This window comes from Pleuronectes platessa, chromosome 21, assembly GCF_947347685.1.
Source record: "Pleuronectes platessa chromosome 21, fPlePla1.1, whole genome shotgun sequence".
Lineage (NCBI taxonomy): Eukaryota > Metazoa > Chordata > Actinopteri > Pleuronectiformes > Pleuronectidae > Pleuronectes > Pleuronectes platessa.
The window spans coordinates 7790030-7807560 of record NC_070646.1 but is presented as its reverse complement, the minus strand read 5'-3'; the positions used below and the strand labels follow the sequence as shown (position 1 = coordinate 7807560).

Genomic DNA, 17531 nt, shown 5'->3' with positions numbered 1-17531 from the left:
ACATCACATCTTAGTTCTTATACTCACAGGATTTCCTGAAGAAGATTACAGACATTCCAATCCACCATCACCCAGCTAGATATTTGAGGCATGCAAAGAAGGTCTCGTCTCCTCCAAACGTCAAAATGATGAGATTTTAAACTCCGATAATGCCAAACTGTCCCCTTAAATTAAATCAAGCTGCACTGAATAGCACAGACTCATCAGTTGCCTAAATGTGCCAAAAAGTAGAAATGAGAAAAACAAATCCAGATCTGTCCCCTTAATCAAATCTGCTCCAAAAGGTCAATGAGTTCTTCTTTGGCCATTTCACACAAAGTTTCAATAAAATCTGGACGGTAGCTTTTGTAAAATTTTCCACGAGACACAGAAATGAAGACAGCTTTGGCGAAGGTAAAAAAGGCAAGAGACAACAGAGAGGATGCAAGTGAGTCAAATTTAATAATGCACTCCACAGAAAGAGGCAGAGTGTTTGGTTTTTCTCTTCTCTCTCTCCCCCCTCCCCCCAGCGTCACCACCACCCACTCAAACAAGAACAGGAGCCATGAAGTCACACGTAAAAATGTCAGTAAACTTTGTACGTCATTGTCCCCCCCTCCCCCCCCCTCACAGAATGTAGGTTTCATCTGTGCAAAAAAATAAAATACTTCAAGACTGAATGAATCAAACGGAACACAGGTAAAACGGGGCCGAACAAGAGGTATCACCGCGCTAAACTCTCCTAAACAAATAAATAAATCCAACACTGGGAGGGCAGGGTGGGGGCGGGGGTTTAGCAATCAGAAAAAGAAAAAACAAAAACACTTTTACATACACACAAGAATCAGCATCCTCTCAGTTTAAAGCAAAACGTTTCTCTCAGGCAATTCTGTAAATGAAATATCATTATCTAGTGCAGCTTCGGGATTTCCTTAAATATGCTATATGTTCCTATAGGTCGCAGCGTTCCTCTCAGGTCGAGATGCTGTGATTTAACAAATTAGGAGAAATCTTGAGTACAGAAGGCAAACTAAGTGGACTTGATGTGCTTTTTAAAAGGAGCAGTAATCAGGATTCTGTTTGTTGGTGCTGGTATCTTCTTCTTTAATGTTCCTACCACAGAGCTCAGAGAACACATGCATTATTACAAGTCTCAGAGATTTACATTTGGGAGACGGAAAGGAAACAAAGAAAAAAAAAGAAAAAAATTGAAGACATCATCTCCCAGAGCCTAGTGTCCAGTCTCAAGAGTTTGCAGTTTCTTCTTCACCTCCCCCGCACTCACTCGTCTTCATCCTCCTCCTCCTCACCGTCGGAGAGAGAGGCACAGGGGCGGATCTGGCGGTATCTGTCCAACCACTTCTCCACCATCTGGGTGACCAGGGGGTGGTTGCGGCGGCGGGAGCTCTTCTGCATGGCCGCCAGCATGCCTCCTTCTGTCACGCAGCAGTCCAGCCATTCCCTCAGCAGCTTCTCCTGCTGCTCCTCGTTGCCCATCTGAGGCGCAAAGACACGGGATACGTTAAAGATGGGAAACATCTGGTGCATCACACACACATTAAACCTCTTCTTTGAAGGAAGCATATTTTACCCTTTTAGCAAACAAGTTATAAAACATTTCCCCAATAGAAATCATAAGAAATGAAAATGACACCTTTTAAAAAAAAATCAAATATCAAGATTAACATCTCAATTCCTTAAAAATCCGAAACACAAATCTAAAATTTCCTCGTGGTACCAGGACGTACCTCTTGTGCGGACAGGAAGTGAATGTGCAGCAGCTTCCTCTCGCTGTCCACCAGTGGCAAGAAAGTCACAGTGACATCATCGTCAGTATTGAGGTTGGCGCCCGCACCGCGATTGTCGTAGCCATCGTTCTCCATGGCCACCAGGGCCGAGAAGTGGCCCCGCGTGTAGCCCAGGGCGATGGGGCTCTTCCAGCAGAAACTTTGCTCCCATAACAGAGGCAGGTACACACCTGAACACACACAGACACACACACACAGAGAGAAAGCAGGTCAGGGCAGCTGGGAGATACGACACGACACTGGAGCCACCGGGAAGGAACAGGCTCTGCAGCTGTACGCTCAGATGACACTGAGTGTGGATGTCAGTCAGGGCCGAGCACCAGCACAGATCTGACCTGACATCAGACGTGGCTGCATTTCAGCTCACTGGAGACAACTGGGTCATTGTGAGCAGAGGGCAGATCTGTGGTGCCCGGCTCCTTCAGGAGAGAAAGAGTGACATGAGGTTTTCAAACATGGTGTCTTTGCTGCCTCCTGTTCCTCTATGATCGCAGAATTTTAGGGGTCTAACATAATCTGCAGTTCTCTGGGGCCCCAGCTGCCGGCCCCGGCCAATTGCCTGCTTTGCCCTGTTGCCACACAGAGTTATAAAGAGGCTCTGAGCAAAAGTAGCTCAGGATGAAATGATAAAATGATCCCTTTTAGAAATACATAGTTAGTACACTATGTGAACCCAAGCACATTCAAGGGTCAGGGCATCCTAAATAACAAAAGGTTTGAAAAAAGAAAACAGAACACACAATCTAAGTTGTTTCCGCCCAGGTTTTAGGAGTAGAGGAGAAATCTGCCTCCTCTCCTACACAGAGGAGATTAATTGGAATTTAACAGATTTTATAGGAGCTCCAATGAAACGGCTCCTCTCGTGATTTGTTGCAAATCAGGTAAAACAAACCTCTCCGGCTTACAAGCCAAAAGACAGGTCTCTCTCTGTAGTTGTGTTGAACCTGTGCTTCATAGAGTCACTCAAATATGTGTAGAACAGTCACTCGTGAACAAAGTGCTGTTGCGGCCTTACCTTGAAAACGAGTGTATCCTAACGTTTCCCCACGGAAACTTTTGTAGTATTTCACTCCGTAGACTATGATGGGTCTGCGAAGAATGTGCGCGAGAACAAAAATGTGGGTCTGCTCCAGGCTGGCCCCGGGCTACATGGAGGGGGAAAGGAGAAACCGAAAGAAAAGAATTACACATCATACACACAACCTCCCCCCCCACAATTATACATTCAATATCAATGCAACTAAAAATAGTGGCGAGGTGTGAGGCTGCCAAGCTCTGTGATCATATTGCAAAACAGTGTCCAGTACAGCAAGAACATGCAACGCTGCAGCTCTGGGGACTCGCCACCCTCACTCTCCTTCTCATCTCTCACTCGTACTATCTACATAAGCAGAAAGCAGGTTACATAAGGGCTTTTAAAAATAATGCGGATACGGTGTCATTTTAAAGGAATGGTGTGTGTGTGTGTGTGTGTGTGTGTGTGTGTGTGCGTGTATCTGTAGAAGCTGATCCTGTCCGTCACTGTCAAAGCCTCAGATGAGGTGCACGGCAGCCTGCACAGTGTATTTATGCAGCCGCGTGGAGTGGCTCTCTGAGATAAATGCTTGTAATCCCAAGGTCACATGTTGCAGATGAGCCGTCCATCTATTGTAATTGCTCATATCCTCCCTGTCATTCATGCACGGCCCGACTTCCACTGCGTCTCTCATTCATGCCACTGCCGTTCACTTTGAGTTGATGAGCAACAGCCTTAGTATTCATCCACCTGGTCTTATTATGAAGTGCTGATTTGCTCCCATCTTTTTTATTTTTGCAAGTCTAAGTGCCTGAGCCTGCTGAGGGTGGAGGATCAGTGCAGTTACAACTTTGACCCACAGAGGGAAGTAACAGTATCTGTTGACATGTGTATCTAGATCCTACAACTCATATACATCTCTCCCTATTGGTCTTGGATCTTAATTTTGTTCAAAGTCAGATTGGACTCATGTAAAAGGCGGAGGAACAACTGCTGAGGTCAGAGATGAGTCCACATGACAGACTCTGAAGCTCTGACCTTTTAATGACATTTGATCACAACAGTCGATACACGATTGTGGCTCTCGCGAATCTCAGTGAAACACACAATGAAAAGATAAAAAACCTTGAAATCAAAAACAATAACCGTGAATTTATCGCAGGCTGAAGGCGACCTGGTGGAGTTTATAAAAATCACTCAACGGTTGGTTTTCAAAGTTCCTGTTTTATATTCATCTCCTGCTGTAGTAGCACATGATGCAATGCAAATGTGCAGTGGAGCCTTTTCATTAGTCTACTGACCAATGTAAACAATGGAGGTTTATAAGGAAAGACTGAATAAAAGGGGGGAAAAAACTGTTAAAATGTCAATATAAACATTTTAAACTTGTGTATTTGTGCTGATTAAGCCGCACCATGTTTTGTTGAGATTAGCAGTGTAAATATCAATAACTCTGTTTGTTTACACAGTCCAAAGGGTGTTTTCAGTTGCCAAAATAAGTAGGTGAAGTTCCAGTATTTCTAAATGTTGACCGGGCAGTTTAATAATTTTCTAAAAACAAGTCACGGTCTTAATAATAATATAATATCAATAATTAACGTGTTGACATTCGAATTACAAACAACCAAAGAACACATCAAACGTGTGATGCTGCTTGTGGAGAGAACAACAATTTATAAATTACATTTCCAACTCCTATTCCTTCACATCTCCATTTACAGAGCCATTTTCTGTCTTCCATTGATAAGAACTAACATGGAAGGAAGTGAGTAAACCGGGAGGAATCTCATAATTACCTGGCTGGCCAAAGACAGGATGAACGCCCAGTCCTCCTGCCACTGCTCCTCTCTCAGGGAGAAGTGCAGACCAAAGCTCTGTGAGTACCACGACTCCCACTCCTTCCAGCGTGTGTAAAACCTATAATGGTTACAAGTCGGATCAGTTTGTGGACTAATGTTATCCTGCTTTTACAGCACTAGTAATAAACAGCAGGTTATTTGTCCTCCTACAGTCAATTGTAAGCTCTTTTGTTTTTCCAAGACCGAAAGAAGTTACATTGAGAAATAAAAATGTATTTTATAACCCACATACAGAGTGCAATGCACACTCACAGACGAACCTCTCTTTCATATTATTCCTTTACAAAGTAAGCATACCTGTATTCGAATGTGTCAGAGAAGTTATGTAAATATGAGAAAATGCTTCTGCAAATCAAACCACCAAAACCAACGGCAGGACATGACTGCACTGATGTCCACAGGCAGCAAACAAGAAGTGAACGGCAGCAGATTAAACTTTGCACAGAGTCCAGACTCCTATCACTATTAAATTTGTTTTAAACAAATGTACATCTTTACAGAAGTCATTTTCTAGGGCGTCAAATCTTGTTTGGAGCCAAGTGCAAATTCCATTTTAGCCTGAGTCAAGCTTTATTTATTTAAAAGCAACAAGGCAGATCTTCACACACCTAGTTTTTATTATGCTGAGGACTCAGCTCTTTTTGAATATGCAGTAGCAAGTCAGCAATGTGAGTTTCTGGGGTCAATTTTAATGTTCAAGGACATTACTCATAAAAATCAAGTCATTTTATCCAGATGTCACTGTGCTTAATGTCTTTAAATAACACTTTAGACGTGCAGCCTTATGTAGCATATTACAGACACTAAAAACAGTATGTTTTCTGGATTTGATTCTCACCAGTGGGAGCAGTCGTGCAGGCTGTCGTGGAGGGTCTTGCGGAGGATGGAGTCCTTGTCGTAGATGCCCCAGGTGGCCTGCAGAACAGAGTCCAGCAGACAGTCCCCGGCCGTACGGTTCCATAAGGCATACAGGCGACTGTCCAGGCGCGTGCCCAGCTCCAAAGACCAGTTGATGACGGGAGATTCCTCTTCCAACTCTATACACACAGAGAGAAGACAGCATGGATTGATGTGGGGTGAGAGCACTACACAGAGGTCAGCTTCCATCAGGCCATGTTCAAACCATTTTGTGTTTGTCAAACTCTGCAGGATGGGCAACAAGGAAGTATAGTTGAACTTTTTAGAAGAACCAGAGTTATAATGGGGATTAAGTGAAAAGTGGATGGATCTCAATGTATTCACCAAAACGCACAGGAACAGAGCTGCTGAGTTGAAAGTTTAAGATGTGCAACTGCTGCAGCTAATTGTTATAGGGAAAAAATGAGTATTGCAAAACCTGCTGCTCAGCATTTCTATTTCTTGCTGATTTAGTATGAAGCACACCTTTACCAATTCCTCAGTCACTTACTATGCAAAAGCCCAGCACACCACTCCTCAGTGATCTAGTTCATAGAGGCTTAAATAGGTCACAGGATTCCACTAGTATCTTCAGTACAACACATTAACACACAGCCCTGGGAATGTGACTTTGTTATGTGCGTGCGTGTGTGTGCGTGTGTGGGTATATAAAAACAATGAGGTCAATATAAGAAAGGGGACAGAAGATGAAGCAGGTGCTGGTGAGCTTATGACGGAAAGAAGAGTTGAAGAGCAGATGTTGGGTTTTAGATATCCCTTAGAAGAGCAGATCATGAATCACAGGCATCCAAAACCTGCCATGTCTGAACACGTGATACACACACATGCAGATAACATGTAGGAATACTCGGGTACCTTTCTGCACATCCCGATCCAACACATCATCAAACAGCTTCTCTTGGACAGCAGGCGGCAGGTCCTCTATATCTGCAACGACAGATGAGACAGATATGTATTCATGCTCATCAGAACCTAATGGAAGCACCAGGGGCAACAGAAATGCTACAGTAATGACACACAGAGGGGATGGTCTTTGCAATTGCTTTCACTGGCTGACATTTTGTCAATAGCACACTGTAAAGACAAGCTCTGTACAGCATGTTGTGCTTCTATGTGTGTATTGAACTGTGCGCACCCGAAGCCAGAACACTGGCGGCTATTCTCTGGCTCAATAGTGAATGGCACTGGCTTTGTCTGAAAGAGAGAGAGCGACAGAAATGGAGGGAGAACGCCTTGCAGCTGGCCCCGGGCCAAATTCTGTCTGCAAAGAAATACTTGACATACAAAAAAAAGAAAAATGGGAGGAGAAAAAAAAAAATCATATCTATCAGTGAAGCCTGCATAATCTTTCACCCCAGCGGCGATGGAAGCTCTAAATCACTAAAGAAACGGTGGTTCTGAAAAGCAAAGTGCATGTAATCTCAGTGAAGACATGACACCACAGGGACGGGACAGTGAAGTGCTGTTTCTCAGAGTAACAAGGCTGGACCTCATTCTTCCAATTCTCCAGTGAGGACAGGGATAAACACTCATGAACTGAAACTCTGCACACTAGAGGAATACTCTTGAAATGAGTGTGACATTAAACCATTACAATCTCTCACAGTTTAATATTAATAAACAAGTTATCCCCTAAGCCTGTGACAGAGACGGGTACCTGCGGGGAGGGTGAAGGTGACCGGGTCGGTGAGGAAGTAACAGGCGAAGTCTCCTTTGCGTTGATGTAGTGACGCTGCAATTTCCCTGCGGATCTGCTCCGTCAGCTCGGGACACACCATGGAGGGGATGCACTTGGCAGCCTGCTGGTTCACCTTAAAAACAAAAACCCACAGAGTCAGTGAAAGTCAGAGGTAAATACACTTTACTTGTATTAATTTCCACTGTATATGAAAATAGTTTTGTTTCCATTGATATTTTCTTTATGCACCCAGATCATCTGAATTTATTCCACACAATGTAAATTAACTGTTTCTTGACATAACGGCAGGTGAGCATCAAGGAAATATGTCAAATTGTCACCCACTATTACTATTTAAACACTATATTTGCAAGATTGCATGTATTTGGTATATTAAAGAAAAAATTCTCCAATTCATAGTGAAGAGGCCATTTTCCTCTCACTACCTAAGCGACTCATTTCCCAGTGCAGCCCTCTGTGACACTCCTAATCGTTGCTTGCCCTCCTTGCAAACCACATCAGCTCTGTGGCATCACGTCCATTAGGAGCCAGTGACGAGTCTGCATGCCCGGCTAATCCGCTACCTAATCCTCAAAGTGCACTTCCACTGTAATTATAGGCATTACGGACATCTGCTATATATCGCCTACTCTGGCACAGAACAATTATAGACTGATGTGGTTGACGAGTTGAGGTCCAGAACAGCATCAAAACTACAGAAGCACTTTGCCTTTTTGTTTAAATGACTAACTTAATTAAGACTTTTTATAATTCAGTGTGATAAAGGGAATCACAAGATTACTGGAAGGTATTATCCTCATACAAGGCTTAAAGGGAAATTTACAAGTCGGACTCAACTATTGATTTTCCTGCTTGGTATATTCTGTGTGTACTAGAAAGGCTATAATCTAGGGACAACATGTTATATAAACTCAGTGAATTTAGGGTCAGCACATTGGAACAGATTTCATTTAAGCAGGGTAGCAAAGTCAAAAATCGATGCCCGTTCTTACCTCCGTTAGCAGGATGGCTAACATGTCCTGCCTCTGGAAACGAATAGCCAGATGGACCAGGGTGAAGCCTACGTCAAACGCGGAGGAGCGGTTGAGGAGCTGCACCTCGTCGGCGGTGAGCTGTCGGGCGATGTCGCCCGGGGACGACTTGTAGGCTTCTACCGCCGCCATGTCTCCATCCACGACACCTGAAGAAGAGGAAGGCAGGAAGGTCAGACAATAGGAAACACATGAATTGTATTAAAAAAAAAATTGAACAGGGACTTAAAGGTTCAGTTGGTAGAATTAAGTGACGTCTGGAGTTGCCGGCTGGTTACAGCAAATTTCTGCTAATAGATCTCTTTCACCTGAATCTTACACACTGAACCTTTATCATACTGGTGCAGTTGCTTTAACCAGGAACTAATGTACACAGGTGGAGGTGACCCACAAAAATGCTTACAATTTATGTTCACGGTAGAAGAGACAAGTGCTGTTCAGAAAAAATTTAAACAATTCACGCTCAACCCCTGTCACAACAACAAGCTTGTTCATAAACGCCTGCTGTCATCACAAGGCATTTTCACTCAGCTTATAAGAGGTAACTAAATAAATCCTAAAGACATGTCACAGTATACGGGAATATATTCAAAAGAATGACAAAATACAACCTTTGAATAGACCCTGACATTGAATAAACACCTGTGTAAATATCATAAACTTTACGTGGGTAGATTTTATTGCAGGGTTGTTGTGTTAAACTGTACATCAACTGGTGATTGAGTGTATGCGAGTCTATGAAAGCAAACAGTAGCACTTCCCGTTCAAACACATCTGTATAGATGAATCCATTTAGAAAAACATGGGAATCCTTTTAAATTAGGCCTTTGCCTTGTAAAGGGATTAGTCTTGTCTTTTGGAGCGGCTCCAACTCCACGTCCCTGCTTGTAAGATGTGACAGCCAGCTCGAGCAAGCCACAGTTCAGATGACCTCTAGATGTAGCCACTAGCTAACCCAGTGTGAGAACAGTTATCACACAGTCAGGCGCTTACAGAGCAGAACAGTCAGAGCACTGAGAGCAGTGTAGCTTATAATGCAGAGCCATCAGAGAGCTGTGTCAGACAGAGGACAGTCTGTGCAGATTAGCGTCCTCCCCCGCTCTTCTGGCCCTAGTAGTCTCAACATCTGTCCCGGGTGATATGAGTGGCAGCTAGGTAGCACTAGGTAGGTGAACACCGAAGCTCTGGTGAAACTGAACGAATAACCTTATGTGAGGAGGTTCATGGGCAGAGGACGGTTACCTCGGGAGAACCCACATTTCAACATGCCAGGAACGACAGGTCTCCTTTTACACATGCCGGATGATGTTTTGCAAACACAGACCCGTAACTAGATGCCCAATGATTTAGCAAATGATTTACAGGTCGTGCCATCATGCTGGACACCTTAAATAAACTTTTGGTTCAAGTCAGAGTTGCCATGGTACAAACAAGATGGAAACCTGTGTCCTGATTTCCACTCCACATATGCAGAGCATTCCCTGTTATGAAAACATTAAAGTTACATGAGTGTCCTTCCATAAAGTCCTTCGCCAAAACACATTGGTGACATGAATACCATTCTTTCAGTTAAGTCAGCCAGTGCTGCTGATATGGAGTGTCTGTTACCAGAGTAGCTAGCTGGCCCGAGAAGTAGCGATAGCTCACTCCTCATAAAATAGTGTTCACTGAGATGCTAAAGAGGAATGGCAGAGGCATCATGACAGCCTAATAGTTTAGATGCATCCCACATAACGGCAATGTCTATGCTTCATTTCCAAAAACCTGAATTGCATGCAATACCCCACCCGCTCTCTAAAGACAACTTGTCTGACGTGTCGCTTGAGCAAGTTAAGTCTCAGAATTGGTCGCTCAAGATGTTCAGGATTCCTCGTTTCGGGCAGGTCGTGTCATTTTGGGATATTTGTTTTATAGTCTAATACCACCATAGGGGGTTGACAATTTTTTTCAATATCATAAAGTACACATTATGTCTATTGTGTTGTTTTAAATAATCAAATATTTGACATTGCTTCAACAAGATCCTTTACATTGCTTAAAGTAAACTGTGTTCCTCCCAAATGTTTTTAAAAATCACACTAAACTGTACAAAACATCCCCATGAACAAACTCAAACAAATGATCCATATTATCAAAATTGTTCGCTTACATTATTTCAGTGAAACAAAAGAACAATTCAGCGCAAACAGTGTGCTTCCTTTAGTGGAGAGGTTGAATCAATGGGATCATTTGATTTTGGCAAAAAACGCAGAGCGCTGAAAAAACATCAGCAGAAAAATGCTGGGAAACAGTCGAAGGGAGATCAAGTTGTGGGACCAGAGGAAGGGCTGAGCTTCGTCATAACATGCTGCACGACTCACTTCCTCCATCCACAAACACTTTGAAGAGCCGTACGGCAGCACAGGCAACAAAAGTGAAGCAAGTCAGCTGATACAGCAAGGATAATAAACACAAGAGACAGAAATCAAAAGATAGTTAAACGCCTGGAAATGTCTAAAGGTCTTTGTGGGGCGTAGATGAGAAAACAAACTGACACAACATTAATGTTTTCTGCTCTTCAACAACAAGCTAAACAGGGCAAACGGAACAAAGGTCATTGGACACTGATCATGTGCTGCTTTCAAGCTTTTTTACATTTTTGTTGACTGGTGTCCATGACTTGTCAAGGCTATTTTTTGCCCGCTGTGGGCCCCTGCTCTGCACATAAGCACCACTGTTTACAGGGTGTTTTGAATAGGAGCCAGGAGAGCCTCTGGTCTGCGGGCTCCACTCTCAACTGTGCTGCCCAGACGGCCCATTCATCCCCACCGGCTGGGAGGCACTCACACCCTCTCAGTTTCTCAAAGACACTCTCAGTGGCACAGCAAGGGCAGCGCTGGGGCTCGGTGATGAGCCGGATCAAATTCCCACCAGCTATTCCGCTACACACCGTCATTATCCCGCCTTTCAGATTAATTTATGCTTTGTTGACGATAAGTATCATCTCGCTGTAGTGGAACATTTCGACCTGAGGGCACCACCATGTGAAATTAAACCCTTCTCGGCAAAGCCCAGTTCTTGCTAAATTCCTCTTGTGCCCTCAATATTTGGAATCTAAACAAGGAGACATGACACTCATTAATAAAACACCACCATGGCCTTGGTAAGGTGAGGCCCTGTGTATTCTGTAACAAAGTAGACCGAGGCAGGAACTAACTGAATTAATGTTTTGCCTTGGGGACAAAGTGTTGGCTCTGACTGGAGCAACTCGATCGGTCATTACGCAGCATGACATCATGGGAGGAAATAAAAAGCTGGTGTGACAGTGGGTAACCAGAAAAAAGTGGAACACGAGTATGGATCCTTTGTTTCAGTTTAGATTACAAATGGGAACTGCACAGGGATATGAAAGTATTCTCACACATAATCCGAGTCCTGTAAACCCTTTGACTATTTGTCATCGCTACTATGGGGTGGACAGGGCAGACCACAAGCCAATAATAAAAAATAAATCAAACCCACGTCCGTTTACCATCTTCAATATTGAGAAATTGGCTCACAGCTCTTTCACATTTAATGATGGAGGATTTCGTAGATAAAATGCCCAAATTTATGAACAAGTTCTCAGGGAGATGTTCTGAAATTGCTTGTTGTCCAACCCATCAAAGACCATGAAAATGGCTTATCCATAATCAGCTACAAATTGATTCACTTCAGCCCTTGTTGGAGGAAGATGAAAATAACATAAAAAACTCACCAGCACATGCATTGAGGAACAGCCAGTCTGTTTTCCGCATTCTGTTTCTTATCTGCTTCAGCTTCTTGAAGTCGACCTCTTGCTCCTCTCTGCTGCTCATGGCTCCAGCTGCGAGCTCTATCCTCTGGAAGTCCATTTTGACATTTTCTTCCCTCTTGGGCATTGGAGGCGACCTCCTTTGGCCCGGGCCTCCACTGCAACTTCCCCTCCACCGACCTCTATCCTGCTCATTGATCACAGGTGACGGATCTGCCGACTCTGCCCGCCCTATGGCTTCCTGGTTGTTGGGCTTGGGGTGCTTACACACCACGCACTTTGTAGTTGTGGGCCAGTTCTGGTAAGTGCAAGCTGTGCATGTCCAGTGCTGCTGGTGGGTGTTGAGTCTGTTTCTGTCATTGTACTCCTCACAGGTGTCCACGGGTGAGTGGAGAGCAGGACGGCAGCCTGCGTTGGAGCCTGAAGTCTGTGGGGACTCGGTGGGGCTGCTGGTCCTCTGGCGCTGACACAGGCACTGGGTGCAGCGGATTGCCCGGGGCCAGTTCAGGTAGGTGCACACCTGGCAGGACCACTTGCTAGCGATCTCAGCCATGCTGGCTGGCCTAACCCTGGGCCTGGCACTCGAGTCGGGGCAGATGAGGAGGCAGCTGCCACTCTCAGTTCTGGGAGGGCTCCACCCTACACCGGGATCTGGATCAGGACAGTTCTTATAAGGTTCCTCTGTGATGATGGGGCCCATCGACCTGTGCGCACGGCACATGGTGCACTTGACTGCAGACGCCCAGTTCTCATAGGTGCAGTAGTCACAGGCCCACTTTACCTTCTGCTCCGTCATTGTGGATCACTTTGGTTGGCCACTGTGGAGGGAAATCCAGGTAGATGTGAGTCATAAACAAAGTTCTGTGAATCGTCTCGTAGATCAGTAAACATGATAAATGTTAAGATACGCGAGTTGCTAGATGTTTTCCAATAGTTTTTAAACTAACATCTGGCATCTTCATGACATTGACAGCCCGAGATAATGGTGTGACAGTGAAGCTGCCCGCTGGCTGTCGATCATCGATCACAGTGTGAACGTGATTAACTTCCAGCCAGACTTTAATCAACACGAACGGGTTAGGATTACCTTGTTGTCCATAGTGATAGCATGCTAGCTCGTAGGCTAACACCCCAGCTAGCAAACATAGCAGCTACCGTCGAATTTTTTTTTTTACCAGTTACATGACATTTCACTAAAAACGAACAAGCTCATTATGTTTATTCGATAGGAATATTCGCAGGAAACACGTAAATTCCTCACCGTTTCGCGGCGGCGCTCGGTTCTCAAGTGTTGTGGAAAACCACAACAAACCCCACTCCTCCTCCTCCTCCCCCTGCTGCTGCTCTATCAAAACCTTCCCTATCCGAGTGTTTTCGGCCCCGTCGCTGCCTCACATTTTTACCTTCACGTCCGCGTTAGGCTGCCGCAGAACGGCCCGCAGCTCGACGAAGGCTCCGCGCTGCCGGGATCATGGCGTGAATCCGCGTCGCTCCGCGGTTTCCATCGCCTCCGTGTTGTTTTAATGGCGGCGACAGTGAGACAAGTGAACAGCGGAGCCAAAATAAACGTTCCTGCCCCCGTCACCAATCATCTGGCCCAGCGCGCGATCCGATTGGATGGGAGACGCTGCTGCGAGGCGTTCAGGACTCATCGGAAATGCTAGCGACTCTGAGGGGATTTAACTTTTCACGGCGCAAGAAAATTTTGTTATTACTCGTTTAATTTTGATATTACAAGAGATTTCGCTTCATATTTTCTTGGTCTATTATCTGAAGCGTTATAAGTTATTACCTGGTGAAAGAACACGTACTATTTCGGGGTGTTTGTTTGACACAGTTTATAAATATCCGAGCTTTCCAGAAACACCAAATTGCCCCGTGGTTGCAGGGTGAAATGTTGTCACTACAGATAGGAAATAAACTTTATTGAAATGAGGCAAACAACAAAATAACGTAAACTAATTTGTTGGACGTAAAGTGTATTGCATTCACTCGAATGTCGTTTTTATAATTGTGGGATAATTTTCATACAACAAATCTGCTGTTTTTCTGAATTAAACTGACAATTCCCCCTCCCCCACAAAATCTGTTCTGTATTTCTGAATAACATACATTCAGTTAAAGTCAGTCCTATTATTGGATAATAGATGTTTTTTATGTGAGATTGTTTTTGATACAAATCTTAGTAAAGCAAGGTTTCATTAAAGAAGAATATGAAAGTGGGTGTTTTTTAAACATGAAACATTTGAACCAAAATCTTATCCCCATAAAAATCCAAAAATATATACTTTTAGGATCTTATTATTAAAATCCACACAGCGATTACATCTTTTTAGAACACATTCATTCATATGGAATATTTGGATTTTATTTCAATGTTTGTGTTTTATTTTTTGTGAGGCACGTTGTAAAAAAAACTTCTGTACACTATTCATTATCATAACTTTTGTATACTATGGCTGGGGGCGTTGCTCGATAAGTATGGGACACGCCCCCTGTCAAAACGTCACATCCAAACATGGCAGCCTCCTTGAGCCGGTTACACCACATCTCGCTCCACGTTTCTAACGCGGAGAAAGTAGCCAACGACCTCGTGTCCAAATTCAAGTTTCGCCTGTTCGCCAGCAGACTGACCCGCGGGTCCAGGCAGCTCGCCTTCAGGAAGGGAGCGGCGGTCTTCCTCCTCAACGAGAGGGCAAACCGGAGCCATGGCAAAGTGAATGAAGAGCTGCCTCACCCTCCTCATCCTCCCCGGTCACAGCGGGCGAAGGTGGGGAATCTCACCCAGGACTCATCCGGGAGATGTCTGTACGACGTGAGCCCCGAGTTCTCCGTGGACACGGCGAGCAACGTGTGCTTCGAGGTGGAGGATGTGGAGAGGTCATTCATCCACCTCCAGCGCCAGGGCTGCAGCTTCCTGGTGCCGCCCACCACGGTCCAGGACGACGCGGGTCCTGTCACCTACTCCGTGGTGAAGTCCGTGGTGGGGAACGTGTGCCACACGCTCATTGACAGGACCAGGTACGAGGGAGCCTTCCTGCCTGGGTTCGATGTCCACGAGAGGGACAGCGGCCTGGAGGACGAGGACACGTCCTGTCCAATCACACACTTCGATCACATCACGTATGCCTGTCCCAGGAAGACGACCCATCAGGTCATGAGGTGGTACGAGCAGCTCTTTGGTTTCAAAAGGTTTTTCATAGACAGGTGAGTCACAGTTGTTGGAGCTATTTACTGTTTTGTCCAAGAGGAAGAGGAAGCAGTGCAATAGTGAAATAAAAATAAAAGCAAGGTAAAATTGCTCACTATAACAACATATAAATACAACTTAAGCTTTCTTTCTGACTTGCCTCCTCCTGGAACACCTGAATTCCCACGGTGTGTGGATCAATAAAGTTTTATCTTATCTCATCTTATCCTAACTTATCTTTAACCAGGGCAAGAGAGACACCGCACACCATTGATTATTGTTCATTTGCAAAATGGAGAAATAAACCACTTATTAGTCCCTGCGTAATATTCACTCCTCACGCGCCTCAGGGGCTTTTTGACTTTGAGTTGAGTTTTTAATTCATTTGCTTTTTCTAACAAAGTTTGAGGACAAACCGTCAGTACAGCAGTCCCACTCTGTTTTGTTCATCTTGTTGTCAATCATATTTAGATGACTGGACTATCTGAAGCCTGGATATTTGCCCTCTTGTATCACGTTGTTTTTGGGACTTTCTGTATTATATAATACAACATATTGCTTTGTTTGTTTTTCCGAGCAGGGAAGAAGATTTGGACGAAGGTTTTGTCATAAACCAGGAGGGCATCGGTCTGCGTCTCACCGCCATGGAGTACTGGAAGTGCAGCAAATCGGGCATCGTTCTTCCCTCTGTGGATAAAAAAGAACCAGACTGCAAGTTTGTCATAGCCGAATCGCTGCCCGAGCAAGGTAACAGCATCTCTCAAGATATTTAAGTACAGCCATCGTGTATGAGCTCACACTTCATCTCACACCGTCTGCTTGCTTTAATTTCAGGCAGGAACCAGGTCGACACCTTCTTGGAGCAGCACGGGGCCCCAGGGATCCAGCACATCGGGCTGTACACAGAAGACATTGTTTCCACAGCGCGTGCGATGGCTGGAGCTGGTGTGCAGTTTTTCTCCCCTCCTCCTGCCTACTACACCGAGGTCTGTCTGAGCATGAATCGATTGATGCAACACGTAACCCACTTTTCATTCAGCGAGTTGAAAAAGATGCTATGAAGAAAATAAACCTTTAGTAAAAAACGTGCGAGCCGATTATGTCATCGCAGAGCAAATTGGCAACAACTGGTCCAACACTATTTAATATCAGAAGATATCAGGCCTTGCAGTGACTTTCGATTTCAGTCTTTAATAGACCTCAGATAGAACTTTTAATGCTACATTAGTTGGATCATTTTCTGTGTCACAGATCATATTTGCAAACTTTTGATGTTCTCTCATTGTATTTACATATATTTTTCTGATGCTCTGTGCTGTGGCAGGTGGGGAAACAGCAGGAAATAGAGGAGGCAGGACACAATCCCCAGAGGCTGGCACAATATGGCATTCTGCTGGACACAGACCTGCACCAGGATCCCTCATCACTAAAAGCATCAAGTGAAAACAGGAGGTAAGAGGCAACAAAGACACAAAATTACTGGTGTTTTTCAGCCACTTATTCACTCTGTCCCATGTTGTTGAACACCATGTTGTCACCGTCTGTCTCTAGATACCTCCTCCAGGTGTTCACCAAGCCCATCTTCGCAGAGGACACCTTCTTCCTCGAGCTGATCGAGCGAAGAGGGGCGACGGGCTTCGGCGAGGGAAACATCCGAGCGCTGTGGAGGTCGGTGCAGGCCTACATGGCGACCGAGAGAGGGGATTCTCAAGGAGAGGGAGCCCCGAAGACTGCTCACACCGTTCAGGCTTAGACACTGCAAATGTTTTTTTAACTGAGGCTATTTTATTTCTATGTGTTTTATATGTTAATATGAAATCACGTGTTCAAAAGGAATCATGTAAAATGTAAAAAGTGAAATATTTAATGAGACTTTGTCTCTCAGTACGAATTGTGTGCACTGCTTACAAATAAGAAATGCTATTGGTCTAGTATCTGTGGGGAACATGCCTGAACATATTACTGATAGTATAGAGCATTGTGAACAAACTGGTTCGATGACTGATACCCATAACATAATGCACTTGAAACATTTCAACAAAAATGCACTTGGTGAAGCAGTAAAACAATGTCTTTGTTTTCACTGTCAAAGTCAAGCAACTGACGACTCCTGAGCAACTGTTCCTCAGTAAATCTGTAACTCACAGTGGAGCGTGAAACTCAATTACTGTTCTCAAAGTGTGTGTGTGTGTGTGTGTGTGTGTGTGTGTGTGTGTGTGTGTGTGTGTGTGTGTGTGTGTGTGTGTGTGTGTGTGTGTGT

General features: G+C 44.5%; 2 protein-coding genes and 1 long non-coding RNA gene across 4 annotated transcripts; 2 read left to right on the top strand and 1 right to left on the bottom strand.

Annotated features, from left to right (window-relative positions):
* Window positions 1–422: 422 nt before the first annotated feature.
* zranb1a (zinc finger, RAN-binding domain containing 1a) lies at window positions 423–13641 on the bottom strand. Of its 2 annotated transcripts, none has more exons than XM_053413846.1 (10): window positions 13485–13641; window positions 12046–12899; window positions 8271–8458; window positions 7237–7390; window positions 6435–6506; window positions 5500–5698; window positions 4599–4719; window positions 2803–2932; window positions 1728–1957; window positions 423–1476 (listed from the first exon to the last, which is right to left on the bottom strand). In XM_053413846.1, exons 2-10 carry the CDS (start codon window positions 12875–12877, stop codon window positions 1261–1263), a joined length of 2142 nt encoding a protein of 713 aa, XP_053269821.1. In that variant the 5' UTR covers window positions 12878–12899; window positions 13485–13641; the 3' UTR covers window positions 423–1260. The 2 variants fall into 2 exon arrangements, with proteins under 2 accessions (XP_053269821.1, XP_053269820.1); XM_053413845.1 differs by lacking the exon at window positions 13485–13641 and adding an exon at window positions 13343–13477.
* Window positions 4217–6877, top strand: LOC128426801 (uncharacterized). The gene is made up of 2 exons (XR_008333288.1): window positions 4217–4678; window positions 5503–6877. It is a non-coding gene; the product is annotated as an uncharacterized LOC128426801 (long non-coding RNA).
* hpdl (4-hydroxyphenylpyruvate dioxygenase-like) lies at window positions 13541–17417 on the top strand. Its single transcript, XM_053413847.1, has 5 exons — window positions 13541–15288; window positions 15852–16018; window positions 16106–16257; window positions 16596–16723; window positions 16823–17417. Exons 1-5 carry the CDS (start codon window positions 14600–14602, stop codon window positions 17022–17024), a joined length of 1338 nt encoding a protein of 445 aa, XP_053269822.1. The 5' UTR covers window positions 13541–14599; the 3' UTR covers window positions 17025–17417.
* Window positions 17418–17531: the final 114 nt, after the last annotated feature.

Bases quoted from the DNA above. Each gene is read 5' to 3' on its own strand.
- zranb1a (XM_053413846.1), bottom strand. From the start codon at position 12,877: ATGACGGAGCAGAAGGTAAAGTGGGCCTGTGACTACTGCACCTATGAG. The intron at 6,507-7,236 runs GTACCCGTCTCT...CTGTCGTTGCAG, and splicing joins CACCTTCACCCTCCCCGCAG to ATATAGAGGACCTGCCGCCT. The intron at 4,720-5,499 runs GTGAGAATCAAA...TAACCATTATAG, and splicing joins CTGCACGACTGCTCCCACTG to GTTTTACACACGCTGGAAGG.
- hpdl (XM_053413847.1), top strand. From the start codon at position 14,600: ATGGCAGCCTCCTTGAGCCGGTTACACCACATCTCGCTCCACGTTTCT. The intron at 15,289-15,851 runs GTGAGTCACAGT...TTTTCCGAGCAG, and splicing joins AAAAGGTTTTTCATAGACAG to GGAAGAAGATTTGGACGAAG. The intron at 16,258-16,595 runs GTCTGTCTGAGC...GTGCTGTGGCAG, and splicing joins CTCCTGCCTACTACACCGAG to GTGGGGAAACAGCAGGAAAT.